At 37.5% G+C, this 17,656-nt stretch overlaps 1 protein-coding gene across 1 annotated transcript in view; it reads left to right on the top strand.

Annotated features, from left to right (window-relative positions):
• LOC145665033 (dnaJ homolog subfamily C member 8) overlaps positions 1 to 17,373 on the top strand; it is a 60,695-nt gene extending 43,322 nt beyond the window's left edge. The window contains exons 5-6 of the mRNA XM_081732258.1: positions 5,323 to 5,562; positions 10,590 to 17,373. Coding sequence (XP_081588384.1) covers positions 5,323 to 5,562; positions 10,590 to 10,703 — 354 coding nt within the window. The 3' untranslated portion in view covers positions 10,704 to 17,373. The remainder of the gene's footprint in view (positions 1 to 5,322; positions 5,563 to 10,589) is intronic.
• Positions 17,374 to 17,656: the final 283 nt, after the last annotated feature.

The following is a 17,656-nucleotide window of genomic DNA, read 5'->3' as shown; positions in this document are numbered from 1 at the left end:
AACCCGATGGAACATGAATGTTGCACCATTACAATTGCCCTACCCATTCTGCGTTCCTCAGTGAATTTTGGCGAAGAACCTACCACTGTTGTATCTCAGTCGCCTGATTGACATGTGCAAACTTCTTTCTGTTCCTTAAATTGAAATAAATCCTGAAATATTGCCGTTTCCTATCCATAGAGGAGATAAAATGCTCACTACGAGACTAGACTATTCTAGAAGTGTGTTACAGGAGTACAGTAGAAGATGTGCTGGAAACGATGTATTATAGTGGGAGAACTATTTTGAAAGAGATAAATCTGAATAACTTCCACAAACGGATAATACCATTATACAGGGTGCGGCACGTAAAACCGGCCCGTAAAGTGAACACATAAAATGAAATGTAATGTATTGAATATGATTAACTACAACACATAAATGAAATGTAATGTATCGAATATGACTACTCACCTTCACAGCAGCCTTCACAGCAGGTGCTGAAAGTGTCCTCCGCCCACTTCAACACACATGTGAGCACGATTGAGGAGATTCATATATACCCTTGTCAGTTCTTGTGTTGTAATGCTATTGGTGACATCCTGGATCCTGGTCTTGAGTTCTTCAATTGTGTGTGGATTTGTTTCGTATACTCTTCCCTTTAACAGTCCCCATAAGTAAAAGTCACACGTGGACAAGTCTGGTGACCGAGGAGGCCACAAGCCTTTGCTGATTGTCCTCTCTGGTGTAAACATATGCACAAGGGACAATGATGCAGCTGATGTGTGGCATGTTGCACCGTCCTGCTGAAAGTAACATAACTGACGCTCCTCTTCGGTCAAGTGTGTATAAAACTCCTCCAGGATTCCCATATACACGTCACTGTTGTCCCAAAGAATATGGGCCCAATAACGCGTGTGGCGGAAATGGCACACCAAACACCAATCTTCTCATCATGCAAGGGTACCTGGTGGATTGCATGTGGATTTTCTGTCGACCAATACCGGTTGTTTTGGGAATTTACGTACCCAGACAGGTGGAACCACGCCTCGTCACTCATGATGAGCATTAGTGGATCCAAGAAACCACTGGCAACATTGCTCAACAACCATGAACAGAAATGCACCCTCTTCTGCAGGTCAGGCTCCTTCAGTTCTTGCACAACACTTATCCGGTACGGTTTTAACTTCAGTCCCTTTAAAACACGTCTGCAACTTCTCTCACTCGCATGAACCTGTTGACTCAATCTCCTGGTTGACTTTCGAGGACTTCTTGTCATTATCTCCTCCACCTGCATCTTTAATTCAGGTGTGCAGACAGATGGTCGTCTGTTCCTGGGAGCATTTTGAACCGATCCTGTACGCCGCCATTTTTCAATCAATTCCTGAATGGTGCTTTTTGCTGGCACAGAACGTCCTGGAAATTTCTCCCGAAACAAATTCTTTGTTTTCACAAAAGATCCAGTGAGAATGAACCCTTCAACAATGGCAACACGCTCGGGTATCGAATACGGCATTATCACACACTGACACTCACCCGGCTTAACACAACGAGGCCTTTTTTCTCAACTGGTTTCGAGAAGTTTCACTGGCTGCGACTGCACGTGACTGCTGCAGGTCACGTAAGTCGACCCGACCTCGACACGCCATCTCTTGGTAGGAAGGTAGATTATTTAAGTGTTGTCAAAAACACAATATACCAGAATATTACGACGGGCCGGTTTTACGTGCCGCACCCTGTATTTAGAAAATTCGGTTTGTTTTTGGATATACCTCGTATATCCATAAAATATGTGGAGTAAATTTATTTAAAGAAACTAGAAGTTACTCTTATAATTAATATCACATAATGTAGAGAAATATTGCACTTAATTTCTATTTTGATTAAAATTACTCTTGATTTCAATCAACCTGGTACTACGAGAGCATCAATTTCTATTACGGGTCTCACTAGCACCAGGTTAAGAACATTTGTACTGAAACATTGATAACTAGTTTTTTTTTTTTTTTTTTTTTTTTCTGCTTAGCCATGTGCTGAGTTAAAAGTGTAATTATTGTCTCAGAAGTCCAAGTTCGTACTTTTGAATGGGACAGTAAAAAAACAGGCCGTACTTTTCAATTAGAAATATATACATGGAAGTAATATTTTCATTGAGTTTACGTATTTTGTGGGAACACAGTGGTTGACCTTGATTTTCCCATGTGCTGAAACAGTTGTAGCTCAGGGACTAGCAATACATAAATAAATACATTTCTGACGTTACCAAACGAGACCAAAAATTAAGACAAAATAATCACTGTAAATGGATACTGAGTGTGTACAAAATTCTCCTTTGAGAACTCCTATCCAGTGCGTTATTACCATTTGATTAGTTTTTAAAGCTGTTTTTCCCGGCGGGAGCTCATGTGGTTCGGATTCCACGTTAATCAGTAGGTCCACGTATCATATAGCCTCGCTGCTGAAAGGGACGCTAAACTCAACTCAACTCAACTCAATTTAAAGCTGTTTGAAAGAGGAACCACTTATCTATATATACATCATTAAGAGTTTTGCTCCCTTTAAAGAGTTTATTAGATTTTTCCGTAAATGTGAGGGAGTTTACGAAGTTACTGTTTTCTGTTTAATACTCACTTATAATAAAAAAGAATAAACCCAGTGTACCTTGCGTATTCTTAGCATTTATATGTATATCTGCACATCATCTAGAGGTCATAGTCTAACAAAACAGTCGGATTGAAATAATATTAGAAATGTCGTAATAGGATGCAACATGATCAGAGGTGCCATGTTATTGGTACTTAAAGTTTTCGTTCCCAGGAGCAGCGGTCCCGGGTTCTATTCCCGGTGGAGACACTGGAAAAAGTTCTTTAAGGCTAACCATTCTGAGTGAGTTTTTCCTGTGTTTTCCTCATTTACACCAGGTGATGATGCTGCCTAACATATAGATCCTAGGCTACGTCCTTTCTTCCCTTTCCCCCGGATAGTGTGATCGCAAAGTGAAGTCATCCTTCATACATGACGGGCCAACATAGCCATAGATGCTAAAAGCCCAGAAATCTTAATTCCTAATCCTAATCTTCTCTTCCCAGAAAGAAAGCTGGTACGGGCAAAGTTGCTCCATAACATCCATGTTTTGACAATAGCGGTGACTGTCAGCGAAAATTCGACGTTCAACATGATCTTTTAAGGAGTGTCGTTTATCAAAACTTCTTTTGTTATATATATATATATATATATATATATATATATATATATATATATAGTGAACCTGAAAGATGTGCACGAACTCCGGGAGATGATTCGTGACATCAAAAGAAGACAAAAAGTCCTCTTGCATGTTACCGAATTGCACGTCGTGTAGGAGTGACAGGGGTGTCAACTTGGGATCAACAATCGAAACGGAACAGAAAGATATGCACAAAATGTGGGAAGTGTTCGTGACGTCAAAGCTAGTTAAATGTGGCTAAATAGTACATTAGGGAGTTGCGCAGACAGAGATATTTTGTGCACATCTTTCTGTTCCGTTCCAATTGTCAGGATTCGAGTTTCGATCACAAGTTGGCACACTTGTCACTCGTACACGACGCGGAATTCGAGAGCATGCAAGAGGACTTTTTGTCTTTTTGTGATGTCACGAATCACTTCCCGGATTTTGTGCGCATCTTTCAGGTTCACCCTATATATACACCTTGTCCGTGTGTTTGTCCGTCCGGAAAGCAAAAGACCTCAAGAATTACTTAATTCATAACCACCAGTGTTGGTCAAGATATAAAAGGTCGAAAGTTAGGAGGCGAGTTGTTGATGCACGTGATATTTAAACTGCAAGTGATAGAAGTTAATGATTTTTGGTTTTGACGTTGATTACTGTAGAGCAGTGGTTCTCAAACTTCCGATAATGCGGACCCCTGTTCATTCGGAAAGTGATCTGCAGACTCCCTTGGAATGATACCTGAAATTTCACAGGGTATTAAAAGAATATACTAATTAGAATTATCACTGACAAGAAAAAGATCAAGAAAAATAACGCAATAAGTAATTTATTCTAGAGATACATGATTTTTTTCCTAATGAACGAAATTTCAATTGAAAATATAGTAATTTTCAAGACTGAAGATCATTTTTTTTAAAAAGTAAATCCACTTGATAAATTCTTAAATGTGGGGTCACTTATGTGAGGAATGAAATTCTTTGTGTTTTTCCATAGTTGCATTGAAATGTGGAATAATTTTTGTCACCATCAATCTTAGGTTCGATTTCACATTAAAATGTTTTTGCTATACGGCTTTAACACTGCAAAAAGCAGAAAAGATCTGCTCACACAAGTAAGTGGTAGGGAAAGCCATCAAATGTTGCAATGCCTTTTTAGACAATTCTTCATACTCACAGCAAATACGCAACCAAAAGCTACAAAGTTCATTTTCTTGGAAAACATTTTTTTCATGAAGTATCGCATGATAGTTCCAATAACTGTTCTTTTTCTGTGTTAGAGACATTCATACCTTGAATGTCATGGATTTCTACATTAGTGAAAGGATTCTCAATTCAGCCATTACGAGGTTGTGGAACAGGGAAATATTCTCGAAAACTTGCAGCTAATGCTCTCAAGTGTCCTACAAGTGTTTTGTGCATTTCAGCAGAGAGTTTTTCATCTGAAGAACCAATGAAATCCTGGAGCATTGGAAATGATGAATAGTTATTGTTTTGTACTCGTACTGCCCATAGCTGCAGTTTCTTAATCTTAAAAATACTTCTTGCATCATAGCTGTGAGTTTACAATGGTATGTTGTATGTTGTTGTATATTTCATTATTATGTTGTACTATTATCTATCTGTACTGGTCTTAGGAATAAGATCAGAGGTGCAATAACGGAGCAGATTTTGTAAAGGAAGAAAAGGAAATTGTAATTTATTAATTTTATAGATTTTTGTTCCAAGTTCCATTTCAATTTTTAGGCCTCGCGGACCACCCTAGCTAGATCCCGCGGACCCCACTTTGAGAATCACTGCTGTGGAGTCAAAAAACGGTAATAGATAGCGAGAAGCGGTTTCCTGCAATCGATTAAGGGTTGATTGCATCTCCATTCTAATCTGTACTAAAACCAAAAGCACTGCAAAGGTACAACCTGTTCCAGTTTCAATGTTTGAAAAAAAAATATCACGCTATACAAACCAAACTACTTCACGTGGTGTACACGTGACACTGTTACTTGTTTTAAATGGTACTTAATGTGGTAGGGAAGAGAAGGTTGGTCTGTTTTGAGTTTAAGGATATTACGATTGCTCTTCAAGTCTCTTACATTATGATAATTAACAGCAGTGTTATTATTTTTTTTCTATTTGTAGATAGCAGAGAAGAAAAAGAAATTAAAGAAAGAGGGCAAAGACCCGTCAGTGGAGGAGGATAACCCTACCAACTACAAGCATGCTGTGTATGTAATGACGATGAAGCTGTTTGCTGACATGGAAAGGAAGAAGAGGAATCTCGAGCAGAGAGACATGGAAGAGAGAAAGAGGAAAAGAGAAGAAGAAATAGAAGCAGAAGAGAAAGCCACATTGGAAAAAGAATGGCAGAAGAATTTCGAGGTAGGGTCATTTATACATGTTCTTCAATTCATTGAACGTTGCGGAGGTGATTCCTGACATCAAGATAAGACAATAAGTATAGACAATTTGGGTGCACAAGTGCTTTCTTTAGAAGTTTTAGGCTGCCAAAAACATGAAAAAAAAAAAAACTTCCATAGCTCCCAAACTATGGGACCTACCGTAGTCGGATCAAGACTTCAATTAGAAACTAGTACATGCCCTATCCAAATATCCGTTTCAGAAACCTATGGTACTTCCGCAATATTTGTTATAGAGGTAGTTAGAGAGTATTTCAAATTACATACCCGTAGCTAAACTCCCTCTATAAAAATTGCTTCGTGTCTTCTGTGGGATTCTGAAATATGTATTTTTGGATAGCGCACATGTTAGTTCTTAAGTGAAGCCTTGACCCAACTACAGGAGGTCCCATATTTTTGGAGCTATCGACCCTTAACGTTCATTTTTTCATGTTGTTAGCAGCCTATAACTCCGAAAGGAAGCATTTGTGCACCCAGATTGGTCTATACTTTTTGTTTTATCTTAGTATCAGGAATCACCTTCAGTCGATGTTGTTTTGAAACACCCTGTATAATTTGTGCCATGAACAAAGTCCGTATACTCTAACTGAAATGTTGGTAAATTTAGCTTTACGAGAGATTTCTTTAGAGCGGGTATTTGTTGAATTGGTTTACGTGTGACGCACCTCCGCTTATATTTCGCATAATTTGTTTCTTTTAGGTTCCAAACAGGTATACTGTCTACGGTGTACGGATGTTAAAACCTAGGACGTGTTGGGTCCTAAACGCTTTCGGCAGTTTCACCTGCCATCTTTGGTAGATTGGAAGTTTGTTACTGGAAAATCGTATGTCATACGTCAGACGAGTTCTGGGAACTAAGTCAAACGAAAACTTTTTTTCCTTTTTTAATGAATTCTTCGGCTACAAATACATTTGAAAACACAGTAATCTAATTTGCTACAGTGAATTTTAGTATGTAGAATTCATAAATTGTAAATTAAAAATGAAATCTTGAAGTATGCCGACTAGGCTAAAGTAGACGATGATGAGAAATGAATGAAATGGTAGAATGTAGAAAGTGAGAGGAAACGGGAGAACCCCGAGAAAACCCATACACACGGTGTTTGTCCACCACAAAGCTCACTTGGCGCGAGCGGGGATCGAACCAAGGACTCCATGAACCGGAGGTGAAAACTCTGGCCACTGAGTTACTGCGTCCCAATTGTAAATAAGCGTAGTCTACAACAATCTTTTCAAATTGATGTTCCATGGAACAAAATTAATGGTCTGTGGCATTATTTACGCTTCATAATTTATAAAGGATGTAAATAATGCTATCAACCTCCTGTATGTATATACTGTAAGTACGCTGTAAGCTTATGAATTAAATAAAGGTGTGCAATTTAATTGTCATTAATATTCCCATCTACCTTTCAAGTATTACAGCTACGCAGGTACCAAATTTTAAAGATGTGGGTCCGTACCTTGCCTTAAAATAAAAAAGGGAGTCCGCAACAGTGAAGTGTAATAGGGAACCATTGCCGTACAATATTAAAAGCGAACGTAATCTTCAGTAATCGTTAATTGATTCTAAAATTCTGTTAAATTGAGATTGACAGTAACAGGTATATAATGAATGTGGAAGTTAATGTTCGACCTCGTGATTCTTAACCCGTAAGTACTCGCGCCCTTTTTGTGACACTAATACTTTCGCGGGGGTCAAGTAGACCCCCAAATTGATATGTGTTTTATTACAATAAAAATATATTTTTTAATAATTAAGACAATGTAGCGTAACTCTAGACATGTTTGTAAAAGTATTTGCTGGAATCAGATTTTTTGAACTCGTTTTCAGACATTTTAAAATATTTTTTCATCAGGACTTCTGGCTAACAACACAAAAGTTACCTGGTTGGGGGTCTGTGAACACCCCACGCAAGTACTTAAGGGTTAAAGAAGTTTTATCAAACTTTTTTCTCTTCGGTTTTCTCAAATAAAAATTTTTAGTTATCAAAATAGGGGAACCACCTTAACAAAATGCAATATATTTGAATAATATGGTGTTTGGCCACCTGTAAGCAGTAAACCGTGTTCACTAGTAGAGTGATTTCAATCAAAATAAACCCGCGTGGTTGGTTGGTATTTGTTTGGCCACAGCAGCCGAAATGCAACACAGAATATATGCATCCACAGAAAATATATTCAGTTTTAGATTTCACATTAAACCATTAAATACACTTTTCATTTATTCCTAACTGTCAGGATTCAGACATAGAAGTTGTAAGAAGTATTATCTTCGTGCACCATTAGAAGGAGGAAAATTAATGAGAAATGTCAACACTTGTGTATTAAAAAGTCTCGTTACTAGTCGCTGGCCTTTCGCCTGTTGCATCAGCATCATGGCATAGTGAAATAGTAGTTTAGAGGAAACGGTGAAGGTATATAATTACACTTTGTTTACATTAGGATCACTTTAACAGTGAATACGGTGTAGTACAGCTTGTTTTCGTTGCTAATTTGAAACATATAACATGCACTGTACTGTAGATCCATATCTCATACAGCCTCGGTGCCAAAAAGGGATGCTACACTTAAACAAGCAACAAATCCGTAACACATCTCCTTGTACTACTCACTCACTATCATCCGATACACAGCGTTACATGTTACAGTACATGAGTATTTCCCTTGTTTTGATAACTGTTTATATAATGTCAACTGATGTTATAATATTGTCTATTGTTAAAACTACTTTTATTATTCGCTAAATTAGCTATAAATATCAGCAACAACGTACTTTCAAGCGTATGTGGGAAAAGGGTATACGAAATTCATTTAGTAGGTATGACCTCTAAACGTCTACCATGACTAAGGTTGTTCGGTTTATGTCCGACTGATTTGCAACGTTGCTGTCATCCTTGTAGTTGTGCCAGAAAATTTGAGACCGACATTATCAGTGTGGTGTCGCAGCTTGCAGGTGCTGGAATATCGTGTTGGTGGCAGTGAAATGTCGCCGAACGTGATTCGTTATTAAAGGGTATATCTAGGCCTCCCCGTGCCCCCACGCGCATATTTTTTGCAGAACCGAGTAGCGAAACAGTTTCGGGAGAATGCTTAGCCATCGAAGTGAGCAACGTTCAAGATATCGTGGCTAGACCAATATAAATAAGGCCCATGCAGAAACACTCGACAACAGAAAGAGCTCGTTCGAGGTTACAAGCGAAAGTATCGCTCGAGATGCTTTGTGGAATTCGTCAACTGACATACCAGGGAATTCATGCCATAACGTGACATGTCATAGAGATTAAATCTGGTACAGACCACTGTTAACCACGTCCTCCTCTGGTGCCTCATTGTTCAACATAAGAAAAACTGCCACAAATTGTAAGAAACATTTCGGATTGGTATTGTGGGACGGGGAATGGAAGACTGTTGTCACGTTGGATGAGTCCCACAGTTATCTCATGCGTGATATAGTTCGGGCAATTTCGTACTAACACCTCTGGAAGGTACGTACCAAGTTTTGCCGCCGGTGGGGAGAGTTTCGTGCAGAGAATCGTGATTATCATCAGATATAGCTACAAAGAGAAGTTGGAAGTACGTAAGGTGGACACAAACGAGAAAGTGAATACTGCCTATGGAGAGACATTCCTCGTTTGTATGGAGCCAACAAGAACCAAATGGGCAGAATGGCCACTCCTGAAGCTTGGACCACAATTTGTAGTCCAAAGAGTTTAGGTCCGGACTTGAAGTAGACCAATCTGAAGTAGGAATGAAGTCCAGAGCATTTGTCACTAGTAACTGCTGGGTTGACCTCGCCTTGTTTGCTAGGTCTGTCCTGCTGGAAGCTCCAGTTCTGTCCATGGAAGAGGGTGTTGAAATTCTTGACTTGTCTCTCAAGCACTGTCTCTTGATACACTTTGATACTCTTGATACTCTTGGGCTGACGTTTTTGACCCCCTTTTCACAGAAATGGAGCTCCGTTGTGCTCTTGTAGCTCACACTCTATCACACCGTGACTAAGGCAGGATACTGACTCCTCTGGATCCTTGAAGTCTTTTCACCAGCTTCTCTAGAGGGTGTGGCATATGTCCTCTCATTTTGGGCATTAAAAATCTCCTCAGCACAGAAAATCTTTTCATCAGTGTAAAGGATTCGACGATGCCCATTTGTTGCGTAACGCTTAAGTAAGCGCTTTGCTTTTGGTTCATTTGTCGGGAGATCTCTTTTGCGTTGTTTGTAAGTATGGAGTCGCAGGTCACTGCTTAACGTACTAGACATAGATATCTTTAGCACACGAGCCATAACTGACTGTTTCTTAACTAGATTTCGTCGGACATTCGCCGCCATTGCTGGTGTTCTTACTGTGCGTGGTCTTCCTTGCCGCGGCCAATCTTTTACATTTCCAGTCTGAACCAACTGCTGGATAGAGCGGTAAACGATTTTTTACTAATTTGTAGCTTTTGATGGGTTTTGAAAATCTCCCCTGGAGATTTGTCTATCTTGTTCAACACTGTCACAGCCACACGATGTTCATACTCGCCCCATTCCATCTTGAACGTTTACAACTGACACCTTTGCACTTCTTCAGTTCATCCAGCAATGACTCACGATACCGCTCTTGACGTCACTCGCTTGTACGGGCGGAAGTACAACTACCCTCAAAAGTTGGAACATTATTTGTAGTGGGGGGCGCGGTGGCTCAGTGGTAGAGCGTTCACCTCCAGTGCTTGGAGTCCCTGGTTCGATCGTGCCGTGTGGACTTTGTGGTGGACAAACACCGTGCTCGTGGGTTTTCTCGGGTTCTCCCGTTTCCTCCCACTTTCTTCATTCCACTCATTTCTCATCACCGTCTCCTTTAGCCTAACCGGCATAACCGTGGGACGTTAAACTTAAAGATTTCATTTCATTATTTATAATAAGAGTAGGCCATATTGAGTTTTCTGCTGCACGTTATTATTCATTTGTTTTAGTGATAAATAGTAATGCTTGGTGTTGTTTTAATTTCAGGAATCTCGAGAAAGCAGGGTAAATAGCTGGAAAGCATTTCAGGCATCTGGTAGCGGAAAGAGTAAAAAATTTAAAGGATTTAAGCCTCCGAAACATAAGGCAGAGTCAAGATAAATATATACAATTATATAGCTATAGATATATATATTTGTATTTTTCTTTATATTTTTCTGTTTTGTCGTGAACTCTGAAAGCTAAAAACAGTAACAATAATATAGTAAAAGCATATAACAGCGAAATGGTTGACGAGCGCTAATAAGAAAGCAAAAGTTCTGTGTTTTTGTGACATATTATAAAAGTTCAGTTGTATGTGTGTGTGGATGGGTGTATGTATGTATGTAATGTATGCGTGTCCCATATTGGGACATAAAAATGTAGACTAGAGATTGTTTATAATACTACTTTTTTTTTGTACTCTGCAATACTTGCAAAAGAAGCACATTGTATTAGAAAGGAGAACATTATCAGATGTGACAAATCGTTATTTAAATCTTAACGTGCTTATCATTGTAAAATAAATACAGAAAGGAGAGGAAGTAAGTGGATTTCTACTGTTGTTTTCTTATGTTTTATGTACACGCAAAAAGTAGCTAAACTGTAAAGCCATAAAGGTGCTATCTTCTTTTAAATACACAGAGACACAGTGTATGCATTATTCAAATATATTTGTAGTATTGTAAAGATAAGACATTTTAACGGAATATCGGATTTTCTAAAAATGGCGCCTACGGACCGTAGAAAATTATTTAAAATAAAGCAAGAATGCTACATAATGATACAGCCTCCGAAATTTCCTTCAGAGGCTACGACCAATTGACGGTGTGATGGCGACGTCGTAGATAAATGTTGGGCTATAGTATTGATCTACGTACCCATCAAATAGTACGATTCCTTCCAGATGGCAGTTAAAAACCTTTGGACATTGATACTAACCCCACCTACAGAAATTAGCATCGGTACAAGTTATGTATATGAACAGAAGCAAACATGGTAACTTGCTAACTAACAGAGAAACAGACTAATACATATGCACAAATTGCTAAAAGTGTGATTTTTTTGTCGAGCGTGATATAGCTCGTAGAGATGTTAATAGGTGGAATTAGTATCAACGTCTACCCGCTTACACTGCCATCTGTCAAGAAGCGATGTAATTGCTTGATGTGTTCGTAAAGCAATGCTTCTAATGGTTCAAAGATCTACGACATTACCATATTGCGAAAGTTTTAGTTGTTCTAGTCCCTCAAGGAGGCCCTGCAGGGTATACCAATATATAGCGCTTTCGTTTAATTCTGATGTGTAAAAGTTTTTTGTGGTCTGATGGAACTATTTTTAGAACGGCCGATATAAAAGTATCAATGTAATAGTCTAAGAATATTACTTCCTTCAACTATCTTCGAGGAAACTTGTATATATAAGTTTGTAAGTAGCAATATCATACAGTCGACTCAGTAATCCGTGCCCCAATGCAATTTTCCTTACAAGTGTGGATAAATAATCTTCATCACCGTTGTTTGCTTCCAAGAGAACAAGACAGAAAACCTTCCACGCAGCATGGTTTTAAGCTAAACCTCTTCACGTACGAGTTGCGTGTTCTACAATAATTGGGTTATTTTCCCCAGCATTAAGATACCTTTATCAGAAGGCATCGCTCTGGTGTATAATCTTATCAGACTGAGGATTGTGAGGCTTCATATTTACATCTAGTAATCGTCTTTAATATAGTGAATACAGTGTGTTCAAAAAAATCTCTCCGCAGTAAATGTGTGTAGTTGTTGCTGTGAGTACACATTACATACAATCACCAAATTTTACTTCGAGTTTTTGTAAACATGTATAGGATGATTGACCTATGTCTTCATGCTAATAAAACTAGTCATATATTTACAATGAAGAAACTTAACCTGATGCATTTGCATTTTTGAGTAATATTTTGATTACTGTTTCAACGGTAATAGTCGTATTTATCAAATTGATGAATTATTGTGGTTATAGATTCTGTGTTCTTCATACATCTTGACCTGCTACCATCCATTGTAAAATGTAGCTGAAGGGTAAGGGAAAAAAAAAAGGAATGTCACAAAACTGCATTTTCGAGAAAACTGCGATTTAATATTGAAAACCGCGTAAGAAGAATAGGGTTAGTTACATCTTTTGCCCCTTTTTACATGGACATTTTTACATCTATGTATGCATGGCATATACAGTCAAATACTACCAAGAGTCAACAACAGATAGGACAAAGCATGTACATGAACATTCCTTGTTTTTTCCCCTTACCCCATACAAAGATATATATATATATATATATATACACGAGTTCCTTTGTCCAGCTTTCGTTTGTTGAAATTCAAGTTTGAATATGCAAGAAAACTCCATGCTCTGCGTATTCATCGATTCGATAAAGTCGGCAGTTTCCGTTGAAACTTTTATAAAGATATTACTCAAAAAGTTGCACGCATCAGATGAGGTTTTTCATTGTAATCCTAACTTATTATACATTCGTTATCTGCAATAATGATCTATTTTCTAACACCGAATGCAGCTAATATTTTTAATAGCCATGTTGTAATTTTAATCAGAATAATACGCTATACATATATATACAGTCATTGAAGCGAGAAACTAGTGTCATTGTTTTTGTTAACTGGTATGTTATAATAAGTATTAGAAGCGCACATCCTTTGTAATGAGCTCGGCTTAGATTATAGAATCAAAGTTCATGAAGGAATTGCGTTTTCATTATTCCACACGTGGAAATGAACATCGTTTACTAAGAAGCATGGTATATCCTTCCGTTATGTGTCTTCTGCGAGGAAGAGAAAACATGAAGATAGGAATGTGTTGAAACACTTTGTTTGTGTTTGTATATTGTATTAATTTCCATACGTGTATATTTGATTAAACACTTCTGTTAGTAATTTGACTGTCTTTGAGTATGTTAGTGCCATTCGGTATTTAGATGTTTCATGGAAGAATGTTGCGAGTTTACACATTCAGAACGGGTAAACTTAATACACATGTAGTAAGTATGACTTCGATGTTTTTGAAAATTGCCTGATGGTTGACAATTTATATTAAAAACTAGAAATAAACTTAACTTCTTTTCAGTAATTTTGTAAACAAATTGTAACATTAGATTGTTGTTCGTACATATCCAGCATGTCTTGGATTCTGATGTGAGCAAGATTTTCCTTAGTCATGCCAGAGTGGTATCGCAAGCATAACCTGGCGGAAACCTTTCTTCCAAATAGTAAGTTCTGTGAGGGACGTTACGTTGTTGGAGTACCTTAGAAGTGTAAAGTAAATAATAATACAAAGTATATACTGAATTTGTATTTTTGTTTTTGTTTTGTCATAACAGGTGGCCTCTGTGTATTTAAAAAACGAAGTGACAAAAGCAGAATGTCATAGTACAGTCCCTTGCAAAAGTATATATATATGAACCGTACTTTTGTCAATACTTTCGTGGAACTAGTGTACCGATTTGACTGAGATTTTTGTGGACTCACAAATGAAAGAAAAAATATACTCAAATCTGCCTGTTTGTTTATAATTTTTTCGTAAAATATTGTGTGGGGTAAGCATGTGTACTTTTGCTTTCGATTGTACAATGTCATGGTAATTACATTACTATGTGAATGAGTTACTCTGAAAATATATGTAGTAAAGTTAAAGTAACATTAATTAGCGGGTAACGTGTGGGTGAATGGACACTTTGAGTTTACTGTATTGAGAGAAAAAGTATAAAGAAATTGACTGTTGTTAAATAACATCTTTACAAAGGAGACAATAAAGTATGTGGACTTATCGCGATGCTCTTAACTGCATAGTATTGATCGTCACCTGCGTTTGATTCGATGCGTTACATACGTTGATTCATCAAAGTCTGTGATGAAGCGGGATTAACTAAGGCACGCCCATTTGATTGTTTCTTAAAGTTTCCGGAGCAAAGTAAGTATTCACATGAGACCAGATCCAGAGATTGTAAAGGCCTTTCTCAAACATGGCGTGAATCAAAAATATATGTCTCTTGATTTAATACATACTGACTTAAGTTGACTTATCGTAACATTTTCAGCTAATACATACGAATGTAGTTTAATCTACAATCCTATAGATAAACGATTTAAACTCTATTTAAAATGATCTTTTAGTTTTACTAATTTCTAAATTTTTGTTATTTTAACAATTATTTTTGATTATTCGTTATTTTAATATTCCTGTTACAGGATGAGACCACATTATATACATATATGACTACTGGCCACGCACTAGTCGCAAGGCAAGAAGCTTCCATGTGTTTGATTTTCAGTTTATTTTCTCGTTTTAATGCAAGATATACCCTCTTTAAGGGTGTTACGTACCTATCCCACCTTTATTTGTGTAGCTCGTTAAAATAAGCTGGAATTTTAGTGGTGTAATTTTACAGATTTCTTCAAGTCTTAGTTAAATGTTCGTTCTTTCCTTCGAAATGAATTTGCGTTATAAGTAAATTCATTACTACAGTAATTATTTGTAACAAAGATTCACGAAGTATGGGATAAGTAGATTTCAAAAAGAAATTAGTAAAATCAAACCACTAAAATTAGAGTTAATCTAAGAGAAAATAGAGAAATTATACACCAATATAATTTAGTGGGTTAAATGAAACAAAGATGGCGCAGGTATTGAACACCGTTAATCCATCAACTGGAGAATCTTTCTCCCTTGTTTTCCTTCCACCATACGTTTTATCACGCCCATCAGCACAAATTTTATTCTGAACTTCTAATAAACTTCACTTCTTGTATATTTTCAATACTCACTGCTTTTTTTGTAACCTTCCTCGGTTTTCCATATCCAGAATTCAAAGATGTTTTTCTAATACAAACATTTCTGATCTGTATAATACAATTTCAGATGACTTTTTTCGTAATTATTAAGCGAGGGGCTCAGTGGTAGAGCGTTCACCTCTGTTGCGTGGGGTTCTTGGTTCGACCCCAGCTCGCACCAAGTGAACTTTGTACTGGGCAACCCGTCTCCTTTACCCTAGGTGACATAAGCGTGAGATGTAAAACTGGAAGACTTTATTTCATTTCATTGTAGGGGACAAATACCGTGTGCTTCGTTTTCTCGGAGTTCTCCCGCTTCCTCCCACTTTTTATTCGACGACTTCATTCATTTTTCAACATCAGTCTTCATTTCATTTAATTTTTCCTGTATTAATCGATTGCCAAATAAGCATGTTTTTAAATTTTTGGTGAATGCTTCTTCCACCATCACTCCTGTCATTGATTTTGTCCTCTGTTCTTATCTCAGATCTTTACTACTGATATTACATGGATTCCAATCTTTTCCCACTTCATTTCCTCCCAAATTCCGTAGTGTACGATGTAAGAATACATGTGACTACTTACTCGATTTGCGTCGACTAAAGGTTAGAAGACCATTTTAGTGAAAAAAAAAAAAAAAAAAAAAATGTGTAAGAATCTTCGCTATTTTCATGTCCACTTTTTCAAATTTTAGTGAACAACTTGAAAACGATGAAGAAGGGTGTCCCATATAAAACCGGCACGCCTCACATACGAGATTCAAGTAACACTTTTAACAGCAACAATGAATAGATATTAGTAACTTGAACAGTTGTCTGTTTATAGGAGATGCTGAAAGTGGTGGCCATGGACATCCAGGCATCGCTGACCTCGCTTGATGACGTTACTAGCAACACGCTGTAATTCTGTAGGTCTGATGATGTTAATTTCTGTAGTAATGTTCTTTTTAAGATCGTCTATTGTGTGAGGATTGTCAGCTTACACTTTGCTGTTCATTGTGCCTCATAAATAAAAATCGCACGATGTTGGCCCCCTGGGAACTTGAGGGTCAAAGACCTCTGCTGGATGTGGACCAACTCAACAGTGCTATTCTCACAACTACTGACGCACGAACACACTGCTGTACTCAACTTTCCGATAAAATGCAGTGTAGCCAACTTTCGAGACAGTGTTGTCACCCTACAAACAATTTAACTAGAGATGATTAACCGGTTTTATGTGGGACACCCTATATATATAATATAAAATAAGCCACATAATATCTACAAAATGTTATGAAATAAACTAACTTTCTTTTATAGACTAGAAATTTGAGTGCGCAGTTTATGAATGCAGAATTGTTAGGCACCCAAATTTCTCCTCTATACGAAAGGTTTTCAAAACAATTACTCATCTAATAGCTTTTTTTTTCTAAAGATGATATCTGATTCACTAAAATTCAGAAAAGTAGGATGTGAGTTTAGCCAAGAACCGTCAAGTTACTGTAGTAGGAAATCGTCAACGCAGTATCCGTTCTGCTTTATGTATGGTTTTACCAGGGTATAGTGCAACAAGTTCACACACTTTAATTGTCATACTTTATTGATGCATGAACGTCGAGAAACCTGTTTCTAAAACCATAAAAATAGAGAGCGTCTGGTTTGGAAGCGTTTCACTGCCATTATTTGTGGTATTAAAAATAATTACAATGCCTATCTGCATGTAATAATCTTTATTTAAAAAAGAAACAATATAATTTGTATGTGATTGGATCAATTTCCTCTTATTCCATTTGTGTTTTGGTTGCCAGCCTTTTAAAAAGGAACCGGCCTATGAGAATAGAGCGTCAGCCCTTGTAGTCAAACAATTTAAATTTCTGTGACGACAAATGAGATGTTGCAGTATTGTAGAAAAGCATTATTATGTGGAGTGGATTTTTCCGTTTTCTTCTTTTGTTATGAAATTTGCTAGAAAAGTACAAACTATTTTATGGAGCTTGGTGTTGTTTACTTTAAATTTTCCTGTTCAGTATGGTAAACATAAGGTTTAATCCTAAACATTTATCAGAAACACTCGGTGAAAATGTCTTCGTGAGTGTACATACACTGCTCAAAACAATTAGGGGATCAGATAACATCACGTAAAACGTCTTACGAAATAGTCCGACAACACACTATCTGGTCCAGTTCGGAGTACAGTCGAGTAGCATGAATGCACAACATAGAAAAGGACTTCCACACACCTGTGCACATAGCCGATGACGTAGTGCTGCCAGAG

Source organism: Thermobia domestica, chromosome 1 (genome assembly GCF_964235325.1).
Source record: "Thermobia domestica chromosome 1, izTheDome1.hap1.1, whole genome shotgun sequence".
Taxonomy (NCBI): domain Eukaryota; kingdom Metazoa; phylum Arthropoda; class Insecta; order Zygentoma; family Lepismatidae; genus Thermobia; species Thermobia domestica.
The sequence above is the reverse complement of the archived record's forward strand: the minus strand, read 5'-3'. Positions and strand labels throughout refer to the sequence as shown.